The 17,749-nt window shown below is 39.8% G+C and overlaps 2 protein-coding genes across 3 annotated transcripts in view; one reads left to right on the top strand and one right to left on the bottom strand.

The window, feature by feature from the left end:
* LOC134664889 (mucin-2) overlaps positions 1 to 8,787 on the top strand; it is a 73,204-nt gene extending 64,417 nt beyond the window's left edge. Inside the window, exons 3-6 of the mRNA XM_063521599.1 lie at positions 2,959 to 3,012; positions 3,393 to 3,572; positions 4,279 to 4,470; positions 4,869 to 8,787. Of these exons, the coding sequence (XP_063377669.1) occupies positions 2,959 to 3,012; positions 3,393 to 3,572; positions 4,279 to 4,470; positions 4,869 to 7,585 (3,143 nt within the window). The 3' untranslated portion in view covers positions 7,586 to 8,787. The remainder of the gene's footprint in view (positions 1 to 2,958; positions 3,013 to 3,392; positions 3,573 to 4,278; positions 4,471 to 4,868) is intronic.
* Positions 8,788 to 13,068: 4,281 nt separating this feature from the next.
* LOC134665542 (uncharacterized) lies at positions 13,069 to 15,995 on the bottom strand. Of its 2 annotated transcripts, none has more exons than XM_063522518.1 (2): positions 15,852 to 15,995; positions 13,069 to 13,506 (listed from the first exon to the last, which is right to left on the bottom strand). In XM_063522518.1, the coding sequence occupies exons 1-2, from the start codon at positions 15,993 to 15,995 to the stop codon at positions 13,363 to 13,365; spliced, it is 288 nt and encodes a 95-aa protein (XP_063378588.1). In that variant the 3' UTR covers positions 13,069 to 13,362. The 2 variants fall into 2 exon arrangements, with proteins under 2 accessions (XP_063378588.1, XP_063378590.1); XM_063522520.1 differs by lacking the exon at positions 15,852 to 15,995 and adding an exon at positions 15,037 to 15,205.
* Between the last annotated feature and the right edge of the window lie 1,754 nt (positions 15,996 to 17,749).

Here is a 17,749-nt window from a genome sequence, read left to right as displayed (position 1 = left end):
TTGTGTCAGAGGTCAAGGTCCTCTTTGGGTCACTGAGCCAGTGATGTATGTATGTATGTATGTATAAGGCTAATCGAGGCTTAAATATATAAGTAATTATGTATTTTTTACATGAAACAACTGAACTGATTTTGATAAATGAGGTGTCAATTTATTTGTCTTTGTAGCCCAGGTCACAAAAGCCACATTTTAACCGACTTTGAAAGGAGGAGATTAGGTACTTAAAGAAACAGTATTTTGCTTACTTATCAAGTAAATTATTATTATTTTAATTATGGTTCCATTCGAAAATGTCGTTTTCATGTATTTTATGTAACGTTCATTCATTTAATACTCGATGATTAGAACTATTCTTTGCATAATATGAGCGCATTAAGGTAGAATTGTTGGGGCGCTTTAGTTTTTTTTCCAGAACTTCCACAGTTTTTGTCGGAAATGTAAAATTTAAATTGTGATATATAGTTGAATAACTGGTTTTTTAAATATTATACGCAACATTTTATTGACGATTTTAGTTTAGCTATAAAATTGATATATATCTACTTTTTCCATAAAAAGTGGTATTTCTTTGTTTCTAGCTCTTAAACCGTACATTTTTTTTACAAACAATGTTTAGGTGAATCATACTAAATTTAATAACCTTTTATTACATGTAAGACACATGTATGTGTGACTCATAGTATAGCTATAATTTACATTTTACGAAATTCGGCAGTGATTATTTGTATGACGTCATTATTCGTGACTGGGGGACAATAAAGATGGTCTCCCGGCAGTTTTAGGACCCAGGTCATATTGCTAATAACATACTAGAAGCTTACGCGGATTATCCTGAAAATGACCAATTTGGATTTTTTTAACTTTAATGCATTTGTATGGGCAAATATCTATATTTTGATGCATAATTTCCACACATTTGGCCCAATTTTGACTTGATTGATATCAACGTATGGCGTCAGACGTCGTCTTTAATTTTGTAGTACATTGCTTTAACGTCCGACTTTTGGTTTGGTTGTAAAACCCAAATAATTGAATATTTTTTTACATCATTTTGATTCTTTTGCAAATGGCTCTTAAACGGCTGAATATTTTGATACACACTGTATAAATGAAATATAGCATATTTAACTGGCTTTCATTCAATACCCCACACAATTATGTGCCATGCATAGTTTGGGTACAATATGCAATATTCGCAACGAAACGGGAGTCATTTTGATGACGTCATTCCGCTGAAGTAGATGGCCGGCGCCGCCGTCTCCCGGCAGTTTTGGAGACCCAATGCCATGCCCAACAACATACTAAAAGTTGGTAGCGGTTTCCGGCTCTGAACTATATTCCCATAAGGCATATGACTACAAGGAATCTTAAATTATATATCCTAAAACAAAAAACCATTGTTTAAAAATAATTATTACCTTCCTACATTAAAGAGCATGAGTCATACCTACGCTAGAGTGGTCCGAGCGGCTGCCGCGAAAACCGAAATTCGCAAATTGCGGGGATCTTTCTCTTTTACTCCAATGAAGGCGTAATTAGAGTGACAGAGAAAAATCTCCGCAATTTGCGAACTTCGATTTTCGCGGTTATAGCCCCGGTCCGAGGCGTCCGATCGACACTTCGTTTTCTGTCGAGTGATCGGTGATCGATCACGTGTGCTCTCTATCGAAAATTAAACTGTCGCGGGCGCCTCGTTCTAGCTTGAGTCGTCCTTAAGGAGTCAAACATTGGAACGTATTACGCCATGAAAGGCTCTGATGTAAAAACAGGAGCATTTTATAATTCTCACTGTTAATTGTTGATATAATCAATACAACAAAACATCGAAACTAGGTTGAAGGTGTTTGTGTTGTTGTGATATTATTTGCGATGTGCGCAGCTTGCAGCTGTTTCTGATATTATCATAGTAATCGTAAGGTCATAGACATCTTTAGAAATTTTATTGCGCGGCTTTGAAAGTTTAAACAGACGTGCGGTAGACTGTTGGGAGTGTAAAAAATAGTAATTGTTCATTTTACGTCTTTGGAATAATATGTTTACGAGTATATTTACTAGCAGAGTAGAAAGTATTCATGTTATTGAAATAAAAAGTTAAGACATATAATTGTTTTATTTCTGTATAGAACAAAGGGCTTTATGAGGAATGAGCTCGTATGAGGTGCTTAATACCAGTTATATCTAGACGCCTGGGAGTGTAAATAATTTTTAAAACCCCTTTTACGTCTTTGAAAATTATCTATACTAACAAGTATACTTTTATTTTTTCTTCGTTCTTTTGGGGCAGTATTAAATTGCTAAAACTTTTCGCATTTTAGCCGCTTAAGGCCCATTTTCTAAAGCTACGAAAACTCGCAAAAAGGTCTAATGACGCTAATGAGTTCAATCAACGCGAATCGTTTAGGCATTTGATTAAATCCAATGCAAATTGGAGGCTCAGGGATATTCTTCCAATCGCTTATGGACTACGAATAGGAGTCGAAGATTAAAAGTGACATTCCATTTCCAACTGCAGCTGCAATACTGTTCATTTTCTATGGAAATTGACAATGACAGCGACGCGTTTCCATAGTAAAATGAACAGTATTGCATCTGCAGTTGGAAATGGAATGTCACTCTAACTATGACTATTTCTTGAGATTGATAATTACGAGTGATCGTTTGCAACCCCGATTGATTTAAGACGATTGACAGAATATTTAATTGATGATTGAAACAACTATTTTATGTACATCATATTGAGGATTGAGATTGATTGAAAGCCGTTATAGACTTATGGCTTTTATGAATATGGAGATCATGTTATTTTGGTCCCCTCCCTCGCTCGCGTTTCTACAATGTTCGACCATACCAATAAACAGGATTAGCCCTCCATCAGCCCGATTGACCGAGGGGGGGTGGGGGGAAGGTAATCTCGGAGGTATTTAGGGGCAATGGCTGACGAATTCATTATTGTTGCAGGTCCGCTGGGGCCGCTTCCGAATGTGACCAGCGAGGACGTCGGATTGAAGGAAGGTGAGTGGAGATTACGTTTGATTTTACAGTGGTAATAGTATGAAAATTTGGTTTAGGGAGCTGTCATTACAATTCTTTTTTTGTGTTAGGTAATTACGTTTTTAACACAAGTACATTAAGTACCGATCACAAAAATTGTTATGAAGAGGAGGGAAACCATATTACGAAATATTTTACGTCAGTACTGAAATGATGAGTCGGTGAATCAATAAGTACGAATATGTACGGTTAGCGGCGTTTAAGACCTGGAGAGTTAAAAGAGTTATTTACTTGCACTTTCTCTATCTACTCTGCCTTTGTTGGTTTTTTCATTTACTTGATCAATGCATCCTTGATTTGTTCTTTGCTTCGTCTGTAACCGTGCATTGTTGGTGTTCCAGGCAGTTGCGTCCTCGGCGACGTAGTGTACATGCCGGGAGACACGTTCACGGGCGCGACGCCGTGCGAGCGCTGCGCGTGCGCCGCGGGCAGCGTGCAGTGCGCGCAGGAGCGCTGCGAGCCGCGCCCGGGCTGCAAAGCGCTGCACCGACCGGATCACTGCTGTCCTACCTATCAGTGCGGTTAGTATTCATGTGAAAACTGAGTGGCCATGGCGGGCCCATGTGACTGCAGTATCCTTAAATGCTTTGCACTTGCTTTGACTACGTCATGACAGCGACCGTAAGACATGTCGCTTCGATTATGAGTACCTTTTAAGCTATCAACGCATTTACAACCCCTCTGGTGGTGCGGGTGGCCCTGGGCGATGGTGATCGTTTATACCATCAGGCGATTCATCTGCTCCTATGCATCTTGTTGGTAACATAAAAAATTAGATAAATAACAACCGAGGTCGTTGGCAGTACATTTAGCAGGTACCTAATGCAAGTTTGTGAGACGAAAGTAGGCACAGATGTTTTATCAGAGTTAAAAATGTAGTTATTGGTGAATATTAAGTAAAATTAATGAAAGAAAAGTAAGTAAAACTCCAAAACCTGCCGTAATCTTATCCTACAGCTAGTGAAGCGTTTTCGACCCTCTTATAAACTCTACTTGTGTTACTCATTATTCATTAAGACGAGAGAACGCATTACCATAGATTATTAAACAAGTTGAACTAGTTTTTGTACTATCCTGTACAAAAACTAGTTCAACCTCCTTAATAATCTAGATAAAAATTTAATAACAAACTCAACTCCTCTCATAAAATACAGTGCCCTGTACCCTGTACGATATACAAAATACAGAAACTCAATAATCTTCATCGATATCTCCATCGTTTTTCAGAATGCGAGCAAGAGGGCCGCGTGTACGGCAACGGCGAGAAGCTGGTGGATCCTGAGGACCCATGCCGCGTGTGCTACTGCCAGGGAGGGGAGGTGGTGTGTCGCCGCATCGCCTGCTTCGTGCGAGATGACTGCCAGCCGAGGCTGGTACCTGGCCGGTGCTGTCCCGAGTACGACAACTGTCCGCTAAGAGGTAAACAACGTTAATTGTAACTTAATACAACAGACTCAATGTTTATGTATTATCATTTATGTTTTTCTTTAGTGAGCCATTTATACTATTCTTTAATGAGCCATTATTAAACATGTACCATTTGTGCCCAAATAAACATTAAATAATATACTTTTTCTATCCTTGACGGTTAGTCGTCAATGAATAGAAATATAGGACAAGGTGCCTTCATTTATACGAGTAAGATAATGTAGGTTAGAGCTAGTTTAACCTTCCATATATCCAGATGAGAAATTCACTCAAGAAGTTTCCAATCAATCAAGGCTTTCCCCATTCTTTCTTGTTAGAGTAGGACTATGCCCAGCGTTGGGCCTAATATTAATTGGCTGTAGAAATATAATTTATTTTTTTCTTTTCAGGAGTCACTGCTATTCCTGGACTACTACCATCAGTTTCAAGCATGGCTACGACGGACGCTTCTAACGCCGCCCCAACTCCACCGAAGGAAAACATCAAGCAGGAAATCACTATTAAGGAAATCACGCCAGTGTCAGAGATTCCCGTTATTACCGACGTAAAGATCAAGGAAATTCTGCCCTCGACAAGCATTGAGGTGCCAGAGTACCCTTCATCCAAGTCACCACTCATTCCACGGGAAGCCATTCCGGACAAAATCGTGACTAGCAGCGCTGAATTATCACCTAAACCGAAGGAATCTGCTGCCATCGAATTAATTTCACCACTGCCTACAGAACAGCCTTCAAAACCAGTGGAAAAGATCATTGAGGCTAAGACTACAGAAGATTTGCTTCCATCAAAAATTAGCCTGTCGACGCAGGATTCTATAAACAGCGAAATTTATCCATCGCATATCCCCACGATCATTGCTACTATGGGAGTGCCTCCGATTACACCTGATACTATTCCAGCAGCCAGCACAACCAGAGTTGCTATCATCGAAGAAGAAGACACGTCTCTTTTCGATCACAACCCCGCTTTCCCTCCTATTCCTGATGACTTATCCCCAGTAGGAACTCATGAAGACGAAATATCTGAACAGAGTGCGGATGGTGATCACACAAACGTGCACGGAGAACAACATGTAGCCAGTACACTACCACCTACATCCACGACTCTTGTACCGAAAGACTCTCCCACGACTACAGTAAGGTATATACTAGACACTTCTACCACTACAACCACTAAAAAACCAGCGACTGAAACAAGTACTATAACTACGAAGACTCCAGAAATTGAAACTACAGCATATGTATTAACATCATCTACACCGCAAAGTGAATCCTTAATAAAAGGTAGTCCGATGCTTAACCCTTGGTCAGCCATTCCGCCTGAAATATTGAATGTGCCATCCTCAGTGCCAGAAGATATAAGCGGTGAATTAGATGACCCTGAAGAGCCAGTAACAGCTTTTGAAGAACCTCTTTATATCGCTACTTCAACTACTACTGGAGCTAAGTTAGTAGATGAGACTACTGTTGGTTCACAAATCGTAAAGGAGACACCAAAGCCTGATGAAGAAACTAGTGCACCGTTCGATACTACTCAAAGAGTCACGTCGTCTACCACTGATCCACTAATAAAACTAGATGAGACTACTGCTACTCCTCAAAAAGTATTAAAAAATAAATACCTCCTTAGATCTAGTGAGGTAACGACCACTTCAATCGATACCACTCAAAATACTCAAACTGATGCCTCCACTACCAATGGACCAGTTAGTAAAATAGTAGATGAAACTACTGCTGCTACTGTTTCAAACGAGATAATTATACCTAGGTCTGGCGAAGTAACAAATGCTCCTTTTGATACTACTCAATCTACTCAGGCTGTGGCATCTACTAAAACTCAACCATCAATTACTCAATCTATTCAAATCGCGACCTCTACTACAACTGAACCAGCATTTAAAATAGTAGCGGAGACTACCGTTTCACCACTTTCCACGTTAAAGAATAAAGTTGTACCCAGATCAAGTGAGGTAACGAACACTCCCTTCGATACAACGTCTCAAACTACTCAGAGAATAACAGATGCTTCAGAAATAATCACCAGCACACTAAAAGCCCCAGTAGAATTAACTACGGGTACTGTTATTAAATCCAACATTCCGACTGAGATCACTGCTCAGACTGAGTTCAGCTCATTGCCGATTGAGACCAGTGACCAAAACCCCCATGACTCCTCGGAAAGCGCCTTAAAAGACAAAAGCCCTTCAACTGAAACTCCATTTATAGTTGAAATAACAACAGCCAAGGCAACAACTGAGACCGAGAAGGTTACCGTTGCAAAGACGACTCCGACCACTCCCTCTACCCCAGGAAACTCGTTTGAGAATATTGAGACCACGGAATTCGTTTTTACTTCGTTCGAATCTTCAGAAAGTAGTACTGATTCTGTAGAACCTATTAAAATTTCTCCAACGCAAAAAGTAAAGAATGCAGCTATCATTGACTCATCGCACAGAAAACAGGGCAATGTACTAACTGATTTGCGAGACTTGGTAGGAGATGTGGCTTCCATCAGCAGCCACACCGACGAGCCGAGTATATTGCTCCGAACCACTACAACTAACAGCTTCTCCGACTCAGAGGAATTGATCCCAGTCAACGCTGGATACAAGAGCAAAAATAGTAACTTCAACCTTAACTCGATCACGGAGATCCCCTTGAAAACTAAGAGTCAGCTTCCAGTTAATAAGCAGAAAGTGGTGGAAATAGAGGGTGAAGATACAGACAGCATTGCTGACGCGCCGCCGCCGCATGACAAGGTGGAGCCGACTACGCGTAGGCCCATCATCGACAATGTGTCTGACTCTATGCCTAATAAGAACGAAACTGACAAGAAAGACATTGAAATTATCTCGCAGTCCTACGTTCCAACGATTAATAGGCGACCGACGAAAGTCGTGATGAAGAAGAATAACGACAAGCCCCTCTCTGAATCTTCAACTGAACAAACTCTTGCTACTGCTTCTTCAGATGTTGTGACATCTTCTGGGGAAACGAGGCCTTCTTCAGCAGTTGCATACACAGAGAGTGCTTTGTCATCTGAAGAGTCGGCTACGGCAGCCGATGTGACTTTGGGGGCAGACGCGTCCACTACCGCGGCGCAGTGAGCTGCACGCACGTCGATCGATGGAACCTCAGCTTATCAGCATTTCTAGAGTAAGTTTCGTTCTTGAAACTCTAAGTTAATGTAGAGACTACTAGGTTAATAGGACTATATACGAAAACCTTGTCAGAAGGATTAATTATTCTTTGTCAATTCTCTCGGGCGGGAACAATTTCCGCCGAGTCGTATGTAAGTAGACGGCCGGGGTATCCGGCCGAATTTTATGTGTATTAGCTGGACAAATTATTTATAACGTAGAGTTAGGGCGCGAGGGCGCGGCGATGTGTCAAACGTGAGGGCTGTAGTCTAGCTCTTCGTTAGCGTAAGTTATTTATTTGTTAGTGAGAGCGAGTTAGTAAGTGATGATAGGTAAGCAACCAAGCTAGTCAACCTGTGACTGCGCGGCATCGCGCCACGTTGCCATTACTGCTAGCATTAAAGAACATGACAAACCTCGAATGGACATTCCGGGCTTAGTTTTAGTTCCCTCGGTGGAAAGCCAGTAGAGCGAGGCGACACGGAACTATATTTGGTACAAATCGAATTTGATATTATATAATCAACCTTATGAGATATTGTAAGACCTAGATGGTTTAGAATGAATGTGATTGCACATAGTTTTTATTTAATGCACTCTGTGTCGGTGTCGAAGTGGGATTGCTGGAAAGATGGCTCAATGCTAGTGTAAGGTGTAGTTTCATCGTGTCAGACCGATCTATGGAAATTGAGTACATAACGTAATAAAAATGAAACATCAACAATATGTTGCCTCAAATTTGGTTAACACAACAGTGAAATACTTTTGCCTAATTTTTTGAGGACTAACTCGAATCGAATGCTTTTTTGCTATAGGATATATATATATATATTTCAATAACTATCCGATTCGAGAAACCTTTACTCATCGATTTAAACTCTTATCAACTCGAAGAAAGATAAAACGTTTTCTTAAACAAATACTCTCTAGATTCGATCTTTCACAATGTTTCGGCGAGCGGGAGACCGATCATGTTCTGCCCGCGCAGGCGCAGACCGCAAACATGTACACAAATTTGCTCCTTATGTCCACGGACTAAGGTGCAGCGATGTGTAGGTACGTTTATGATCGTCGGCGTGCGCGGGCGTCGCTTCTTGCTCCGGAAGACGTCGCCTTTTCCCGAGCAATAAGCACGTGGTGACTGTATTATTTATAATTATTGTTTTTTTTTTACAAATAAAAGAAACAGACTGAATCCGTTGTTTTTTTAGTATCATCGACTTACCTTTATAGAGAAGTAAAGCAGCTGTAAAACAGTTTGAATTTAGTTGAGCATCACATGAGCATCACCATATCCTAAAACCTGCGTAGGGGGCGCCACTACTACTATCCATCACAAACTGGGGGGGGTCTACCGCGAAACAAGAACCTCTCTATAGCATAGGTATTCGAGCGATAAAGAGGCAGATAACTAAATTTCGATTTTCGCGTCTCCCGGTAGGCCCTTGTTAACAAACAAATCGCCTTGAAATGATATGATGCATCAATGTCATATTTTATTGTCTGTGAAAACTTGTCAATAACAGTTTTAGCCGTTTTAGGCACAGTACCTATGTATAAGTTACTCTATCCTCGTAAGTGTCCTCGAGAGTACGTGTACGAGTACAAATTAAATTCGAGTTTTGAACTCTTATAGAAATTACAAAAGTTCCAAATTCAAAAGCGCAAAAATTGACTTGAGTCTTACGAGGCTATTGTTTACTAGCTAGCTTAGTGCTGCACTCTGGCGGCAGAACATTGCAGTAATACCCCCTATTAAATAAGTTTTTCATAAATTTAATTGGCTGTTATTATAACGCTGCCTAGACCTAGGTAATAAGTTACATAATATATTTATTATACAAGTTAGTTGCATTAATTACATAAGAAAACGAAAAATTTCGTTTCCCCAAAAATGCAAGCTTGTGAAATCGTACAAAGTATTTAAGTATTCATGGACTTATTATTACGCACACAACTGTACATACCTAAAGCTTTACAAAAATTAAAACCCCTTATTGTTCCAGTCTGATAAGTTTCGGCCCAGCTCTTCTATTTCCATAGTAAAATCGTCCCTGGCTGAAAATCTAATTTCCATGTCTACTGAGTACATGACTCAACCCCAAGCAAAGATCTACTATCATATTTTGAGTAACTTTTGTTGGCCGAGAAGCCGTACCACTAGGTATATAGTAGCATACCCTTAATGGACGTGGAACCAGTAATGGGACAAAAAACCAAAATTCCTCTAAAATAAGTATCTAAAAGTAGTTCAAAATACTGGATATATTTTTATCATAAATAAGAGTCCTAGAGCTGTTTATTAAATTCGGTTATTTTTTAAGAAATGTGCGTCAACCCAAAAGTTGTCGTGCCACTGAAAAAAAATATCACTAAGAATTCTTAACAACTTCGCTAAGAGAGGTGAGTTAATTTATTAAATTTTAATTAATTAATACTTAATGAAAACTAGAATGTGTTTTGTTCATTACATTTACCATGAGATAAGGTATACAACACACTATGTTGTGATTCCACAGATGAAAAAAAATAGTGGTATTTGGCCCAATCCCGTTATAGGAGCTGTAAAACTGCATACATCCTATGATAGGACAATTGACATAATGATGCTTGCCATGCCATAATTTCATGTTTAAACAATACAGAAGTAAAATGTAATTACGAAATATGTCAACCAGGAGGTATTCTCGGACTTCGGATAAATTAAAATCGTTTTTCCAAACTTTTATTTAACTTGCCCTGTTAGTTAGTGTGGGTCAAATCTTGGTAGCTGAATTTGAGCCACTTTTCGATTTCCGATTCAGTTGAAATTTTGTGTAAGTACGTAATTAAGTATGCAAATCGGATGATAATGCAATATTAAGTATGATAACATGGACCTGATCTGATGATGGAGACAGGAGGTGGCCATGGGAACTTTATCGCAATAAACCCTAACTAATTGTGTTTAGAATATTAGAATTGTCTCGATGGATCTAATACAATAATAAGTGGCCGTGGAAAGAAAAATACATTCAGCGATAAAAGCTTATACAAAAAATTGATTTTTTTGCCTTAACTTATTCCCCATTTCAATATTTTATACTGATAGAACAATGTCCATTATAGGGGGCCCATTACTGGATGCACGTCCATTACCGGGGGCCCATTACTGGAGTTTTGGTGTCCATGACTGGAGAAAAAAAACATAGTTTCAATTTGTTAAGTATGTGGAAACTCATTGCAGTATCTTTAATACAACACGCCTAAAACATGAAAGACGGATAGGACTTTCATCTTTTAACACGCTAAGCGGTAGACCATTTACATGTATAAGGGAGATATCATAAATACTCCAAATTTCCTCTTAAATGTCCCATGACTGGTGCTGTTACTATACATGTAAAACATACAAACTAGCAACAAATTGCGGCGTATAAACCGGCAGGAACTTATTAATACATTGAAAGCCTAAATAAGTTCTCTCCTGCGGACAAGAGTTAACAGCTTGTGGGCATGTAGGTAATGATATTATCATACTTATCCAAATAAAAGGAGTACCTTTTCATGCGGATAAGGGTTTTAAACAAGCCGTTAACTTTTTGTCTACAGTAAAGACGTGAATACAGTTTTGTGTTTGACCCACTTATGGAGTGAGCACTGGAAGATAACTTATTTTTCAATGCTGGAGCGGAGGGATGGTAGGTTCCGGAGTTCACAGTTGCTCATGAAATTTTTCAATTTTTCTTTTATTTCAAACTTTGCATTAGTACATCCTTTCCATGAAAGACACCACTTTCTGTGAAAGACATCACTTTCGGCGGACTATGACATCACTTTCTGTGTAGGTCACTTTCTTAGAACGTCACTTTCTGAGGACGTCATTTTCTGAGTGCCCCTTTCTAAGTATGTATGTACGTCACTTTTTTAATCGTCGGCGCGATTCGAACTTTAAGATATCGCGCCGTTAGACATTCACTAGATATGAAATAGTAAAGATATGTGACGTTCCACGGCAAAAGGTACCTTATGGCAGCTGGCGCTTACGCTTATTATTAACACCGCTCCAATATTCAGTCGGGGTAATGGTACCTTTCGCCGTGGAACGTCACATATCTTTACTATATCTTATCTATTGCATCTCTAATTCATTTCCCGAATCGCGCCGCGTATACCTGCATGGCTAACACAACATAGAAAAACTGTGGATATAAATCAGCCGCCGGCATGATATCAAAGAATCCTACTTCTTTTTCAATTGTTTAATTCGTCAGGCGCTGCTAAATGTTTAATATGTAAGGTGAGAACTCTTGCGCATGCATATTGAGCGGGTTACAGCCGTTATGTCATCGATGCCTCGATCAAAACACATAGCGATTCACCTCGTAGTTTGTTCTACTTTGCTGCTACATTAGAAATTTAGATAAGGTTAGATGGGGTACGAATAAGAAACATTTGTGAGTGTGAAGATTTCTTACAATGTTTCTCTTGCCCCGAGCAAAATCCTCTTACCCTTGTAAATATAATAGGTTGCTACAAACTCCTTAGTAGTCCAAAATAACCTTTAATAGATAAAAATCGACTTCAGAAAACAGTTGGACAATTACAATTAACCCCACGTAAAATTCTTGTCGTAGAGGAGTTCCATTCTGGTCTTCATGAGCAGGTTCTATTTTAAAAAATAACACTGTGCGTATAAATTCAAATGCTTGGATTTTACATGATCAGATTTGAGGAGTTCCCCTAATTGTCCGTGGAGTTTATCATCAGGATTCAACCTAGACAAAAAAGTCTGGTACCTATTTGCTACCTGGTTTTGATTTTGTGAAGTTTTTTACGAAACTTCTACTCATCCTATTTTCTTTGTATATCAATGTTCTGCAACGGAAACTAGTCCCAGACCCCGGTCACACATGTTAGTGAATGATAAAATGTATATATGTTACTTGAATGTTTATGTCAAATTTCATGTTTCGGTTAGATTCGTGTGTCAGCTTCCTAGCCTAGTCGGTGGTGACCCTGCTTTCAAAACTGGAGATCCTGGCTTCCAATCCGGGTGAGGGCATTTATTTATGCGTTTTCACGATTATTCTCAGTAATGGCGCAACTGCATTGAGTCTTTAGCGAACTGTGTAAGATTGTCCCCATTTTTGAGCAAAACAAAATCCAGTCAACCCTGTTTTAACAACCATTCAATTAAAGCCGGATCAAAAACAAGATAATATCTACAGATTCGGAAACCTGATCCCAATTAAACGTCAGTTGTCTTCTCACCACTAATTGATTATCGAGTAAATGGCCGTGTATTACCATTGGCTACACAATTTGCGCGAGCGCATGCAAACAGTTATCGAACACCATTTAACCCGGAACTCGAGGTCCGTAACAATAATATGTAAACGGAGACGACACTTATAGTTACTGGACGCTCGATGATACTCCTATGAAGTTATGTAAGCAAAACAAGCAGGTTGGACGTCGCACGACCACTTTATTTAAATATAATTTATGTACAAATGTATAAAAGATGTTGCACAATATCACATTCACTGTATTGTACTTGCGTCACCAATAAATAACGTCTTCGTGTTGAAACCAGCACGGATGAATCTTCTTTAATTTTTTCCGTTACTGCAGCGGTAGCATGGCCGCATTTTTCTCGCATGTCGTGTCATGCGTCACTTACATAGTTGTTAGAACATGACAGGCATGGTGACAGACGATAAAGTGGCGACCATCTTAGCCGTACTGGTAGTAGTTTGGAGTTAGTTGCGTCCGACCTGGTCGATTTGGCCCTGGAGGTTGTTGATGACCTCTGAGGGGACCTGGTCGCCGAGGATCTCGAAGAGGTTGATTCTCTGGTTGCCGGGGATCGACTCGTACGCTGCTAGCTCGATACCTTCTTGGACCTAAAGGAAGAAAATATATATTTTTTAAACTGGACTAATTTTGCCGGATCAATGAGGAATACTTTAGATACCCACCTGAATTCTTTATGGTTTCAATTTTAAATGCTTTTTATCGTTTTGTTTAGTGAATGGGTAAAGTAGGTACATACTTTAAATAGTTAGCATTCAACTTTAGTTGGCGAGAAAAAGCTTTAAAATTGGTTTGTAGACTAATAATTAATACTGAACTTGGCTCTCATTTCACATTTATGTTTTCGATGGGATAAAAGTTACAGTAAACCTTGTGAAATATGTCTTTGGGTACTTAATATGCTATTAAGTCAGTAATAGCATGAGCTATCAAATTAATAGTGTGGTGTGGTAACTAAATGATGCTATAGCTTATAGCAGGGCCCAGGGTCAGTGTTTCGCAAATCTTAATCTGCAGCGGTGGTTTAAAAGACGCAATGGCCTTTAAATGCTATTAAATATTTAATTAGCACTAGAATTCAGACATCGTTTTGGGTAACATTTTGTAATTTCATAAATAAGTCATTAGAATTAATCCGAGTCAAATAAATCATGAAAAATGCAAGATTGGCATAAAATTATGTACCTAACTGTATGGACTTTTAAATTATTTGACTGGTCCTATTCTTCTAATAATGTATGAGTCAGTAGATACGTTAAACATTAAAATTGATCAGTTTAACTATTTGACAAATCTATTCTAGATTTCTCCTTTTATTTCTGCCTATTCAAGAGGTTCGTCTATACTTCATTCCGATTTCAAGTTAATGTTATTTTGATTCAATATGGAACAGAAAGCACGCTACAGACAGTATCAGCCGTATTCGAACAATGAGATACGTCAAATACTAGATATTGAACCGATATGGATTAGATATGTCAGTGTCAAACAAGTGTCAAAAGTGACGTTTTTGTTTGAAGAAATGTCAATTTTGACACTTGTTTGACACTGACATATCTAATCCATATCGTTTCAATATCTAGTATTTGACGTATCTCATTGTTCGAATACGGCTGTATATATGTTAGAAGGTTACCTTTACCTTATTACCTTCTAGATTTCAGCATCCCTGGTGTTAGAGGGGACAACTCCTTTCCTTAGGTTAGTAGCATTACTTTGGCATACTACCGACTACATGCTGGTAAGTTTCTATTAGGTTACCATCTGGTAACTCCTTCCCTCTGGGTTGTGGTCGTGCAGGCTACAGATTACATGTTGGCAGGCTAATATTACCCTGCCAACATGGATCTCAGCATCCTTAGGGATGAGGAATGTGTTTTGTGCCTGCTTGGTAGCTTCATTGGAGGCAGCTCCTTCCCTCTGGGGCACAACCGCGGCGCAGGTCACGAGAATCAGCAGACATCCTACAAAGAACTGGATGTTGGAACCGGTAAATTACCTTCTGAATCTCAGCATCCTTGGAGAAGGCTGCTCCTTCTCTCTGGGGCGCAGCCGCAGCGCGGGTCACGAGCATCAGCAGACATCCTACAAAGGACTGCATGTTGGAACTGCTAGATTACCTTCTGGATCTCAGCATCCTTAGGTATGAGGAATGTGTTTTGTGCCTGCTTGATGGCTTCTTTGGAGAAGGCCGCTCCTTCCCTCTGGGGCGCAGCCGCAGCGCGGGTCACGAGCATCAGCAGACATCCTTCAAAGGACTGCATGTTTGAACTGCTAGATTACCTTCTGGATCTCAGCATCCTTAGGTATGAGGAATGTGTTTTGTGCCTGCTTGATGGCTTCTTTGGAGAAGGCCGCTCCTTCCCTCTGGGGCGCAGCCGCAGCGCGGGTCACGAGCATCAGCAGACATCCTTCAAAGGACTGCATGTTGGAACTGCTAGATTACCTTCTGGATCTCAGCATCCTTAGGTATGAGGAATGTGTTTTGTGCCTGCTTGATGGCTTCTTTGGAGAAGGCCGCTCCTTCCCTCTGGGGCGCAGCCGCAGCGCGGGTCACGAGCATCAGCAGACATCCTTCAAAGGACTGCATGTTGGAACTGCTAGATTACCTTCTGGATCTCAGCATCCTTAGGTATGAGGAATGTGTTTTGTGCCTGCTTGATGGCTTCTTTGGAGAAGGCCGCTCCTTCCCTCTGGGGCGCAGCCGCAGCGCGGGTCACGAGCATCAGCAGACATCCTTCAAAGGACTGCATGTTGGAACTGCTAGATTACCTTCTGGATCTCAGCATCCTTAGGTATGAGGAATGTGTTTTGTGCCTGCTTGATGGCTTCTTTGGAGAAGGCCGCTCCTTCCCTCTGGGGCGCAGCCGCAGCGCGGGTCACGAGCATCAGCAGACATCCTTCAAAGGACTGCATGTTGGAACTGCTAGATTACCTTCTGGATCTCAGCATCCTTAGGGATGAGGAATGTGTTTTGTGCCTGCTTGATGGCTTCTTTGGAGAAGGCCGCTCCTTCCCTCTGGGGCGCAGCCGCAGCGCAGGCTACGAGCACCAGCAGGCACACTACGAAGGACTGCATGTTGGTTGGGATATGGTAATTCTGCGAATTGGGGAAGATTATCTTTACTATCAGTTGGATTTTATACGAGTATATACTGTACATATACTGGAATCTTATAGTTACTAAATAGTAAGTGGAGACGCCTTAGCTGTCATTTTCTTTACAAAATAGTCGGCCGATTTTTGCGGGCGAGGGGCACGTCAAATGTCAAATGTATTTTGTACGTAACGTACAAATAGCTATGTTCGATAAACGTCAGTCCTTGCTTGCAGAATTGTGCAAGATGTTCGGCGTGGATCAGAACTAAAGATTAGAATGAGTTAATGATGATGTACCTATTTAAGTAAGAGATGTTTAAAGTTATGTTATGTTAAATGCGTTTACGATTACAATACATAGAATAGTTGTTTAAAATGGTGATTAACACTTAGAACTTCCGAAGTGTTCGGAAAGTGAGCAAAATTGGAAAATTTCTACATAAAAAATTTTTGGAAACTTCGGGATCATAATTTTTTGTAATGTAATGTAATGTAATGTAACGTTTATTTCAGACAAACAGTCCATATACATAATAATTACAAAAATAACTAAAACTTGTTTTTGTTACGAATCTCAATATTTCCTCAATTCTGTATGAAGTTCTCCTGAAATTTCCAAAACCCTTTTACTTTTAAGTTTTTTTTAGAGTTTAGAATAATAGTGGGAATAAAATTTGTCATAAATATCAAAATTTAAGATAATCACAACTGAGAATGAGGACTGTATTCTTATACATGACATAAATTTAAACGTTTTCAAGATTGATTCTACTTTTGATTATCCACATTCCACGTTCTCCACTTTAAAGATGTTACAGAAATTCGTGACTGCATCTTACGACACACCGATAAACATCTCATGAATATTTCTCAAGAGGAAACGAAAATACAGAAAACGTGATGATCATGTTCCGCAATTAACACACACATAACACAACACTTCACATTCACAAAGCAATTAAAATTGTCAATGTATGCAAATTACATAAAAATGGGCTATTGCTCGTCCCAATATTAAGATCTAAGGTCTCACCTGCCTTGTGCGCAGGAGTGTGGCGCGCGCGGCTCTGCACGCCTGATATAGTGACGCCCCGCTCGGCCACTTTCACCGCTGCGCAACTCCTGAGGGGCCATAACGTGCGCTCATCCCGGCGGGTCAAATGTCAACTTTGATTGAAGATGTGCACGTCAAAGTTGAAAGGTGTTTTGTTGTTTGACAGTTCACTTTTGTGTTTGCTTTTGTTGTAGACTTGTGACTAAAACGATTGATCGAGTAGTGTTAGCCTATGAATTGAGACATTGATTGAGTTTAGGGTCTAATTTGGTTAAGGTTAGCTACGAGGATACCGATTATCCCTAATATAAAACTTGTCGAGCACATTTAAGTGTGAGAAAGCATGTGCTAATTGAGCTTTAATTAGTATTGCACTGTCAGGTGACACCTCGCACAAAAAAGCTTAGCTGCATCTGCTGGAGCAAAGAATATTGTTAGCACTTATTATAAAAATTTAGAATTCATAATAATTACTTGTGCCTGTAATTTTATTTGTCTGTTCCATGCGATAATTACAGAATCTTTGTATTTTGTTGTGTATTTTTTAAATAGGTTGGGTACAGTATTTTTTTTTAAATTGTTGTAAGAAAGCATTTGTTTGGATTCTAGATTAATCCATGGATAGGCTCCGCTGCCCTTATGGCCCCACAGGCATAGGATCAAACGTCGCTATAACGATA

The sequence above is a fragment of the Cydia fagiglandana genome, chromosome 6 (genome assembly GCF_963556715.1).
Source record: "Cydia fagiglandana chromosome 6, ilCydFagi1.1, whole genome shotgun sequence".
Classification (NCBI taxonomy): domain Eukaryota; kingdom Metazoa; phylum Arthropoda; class Insecta; order Lepidoptera; family Tortricidae; genus Cydia; species Cydia fagiglandana.
Note: the sequence above shows the minus strand (reverse complement) of the source record. Positions and strands in the feature narration are given on the sequence as shown.

Excerpts from the sequence above, each read along its gene's own strand:
- LOC134665542 (XM_063522518.1), bottom strand. The coding sequence starts at position 15,995 with ATGCAGTCCTTCGTAGTGTGCCTGCTGGTGCTCGTAGCCTGCGCTGCG. Across the intron at positions 13,507-15,851 it reads AGGATGCTGAGATCCAGAAG|GTCCAAGAAGGTATCGAGCT; the intron begins GTAATCTAGCAG and ends TTCTTCCTTTAG.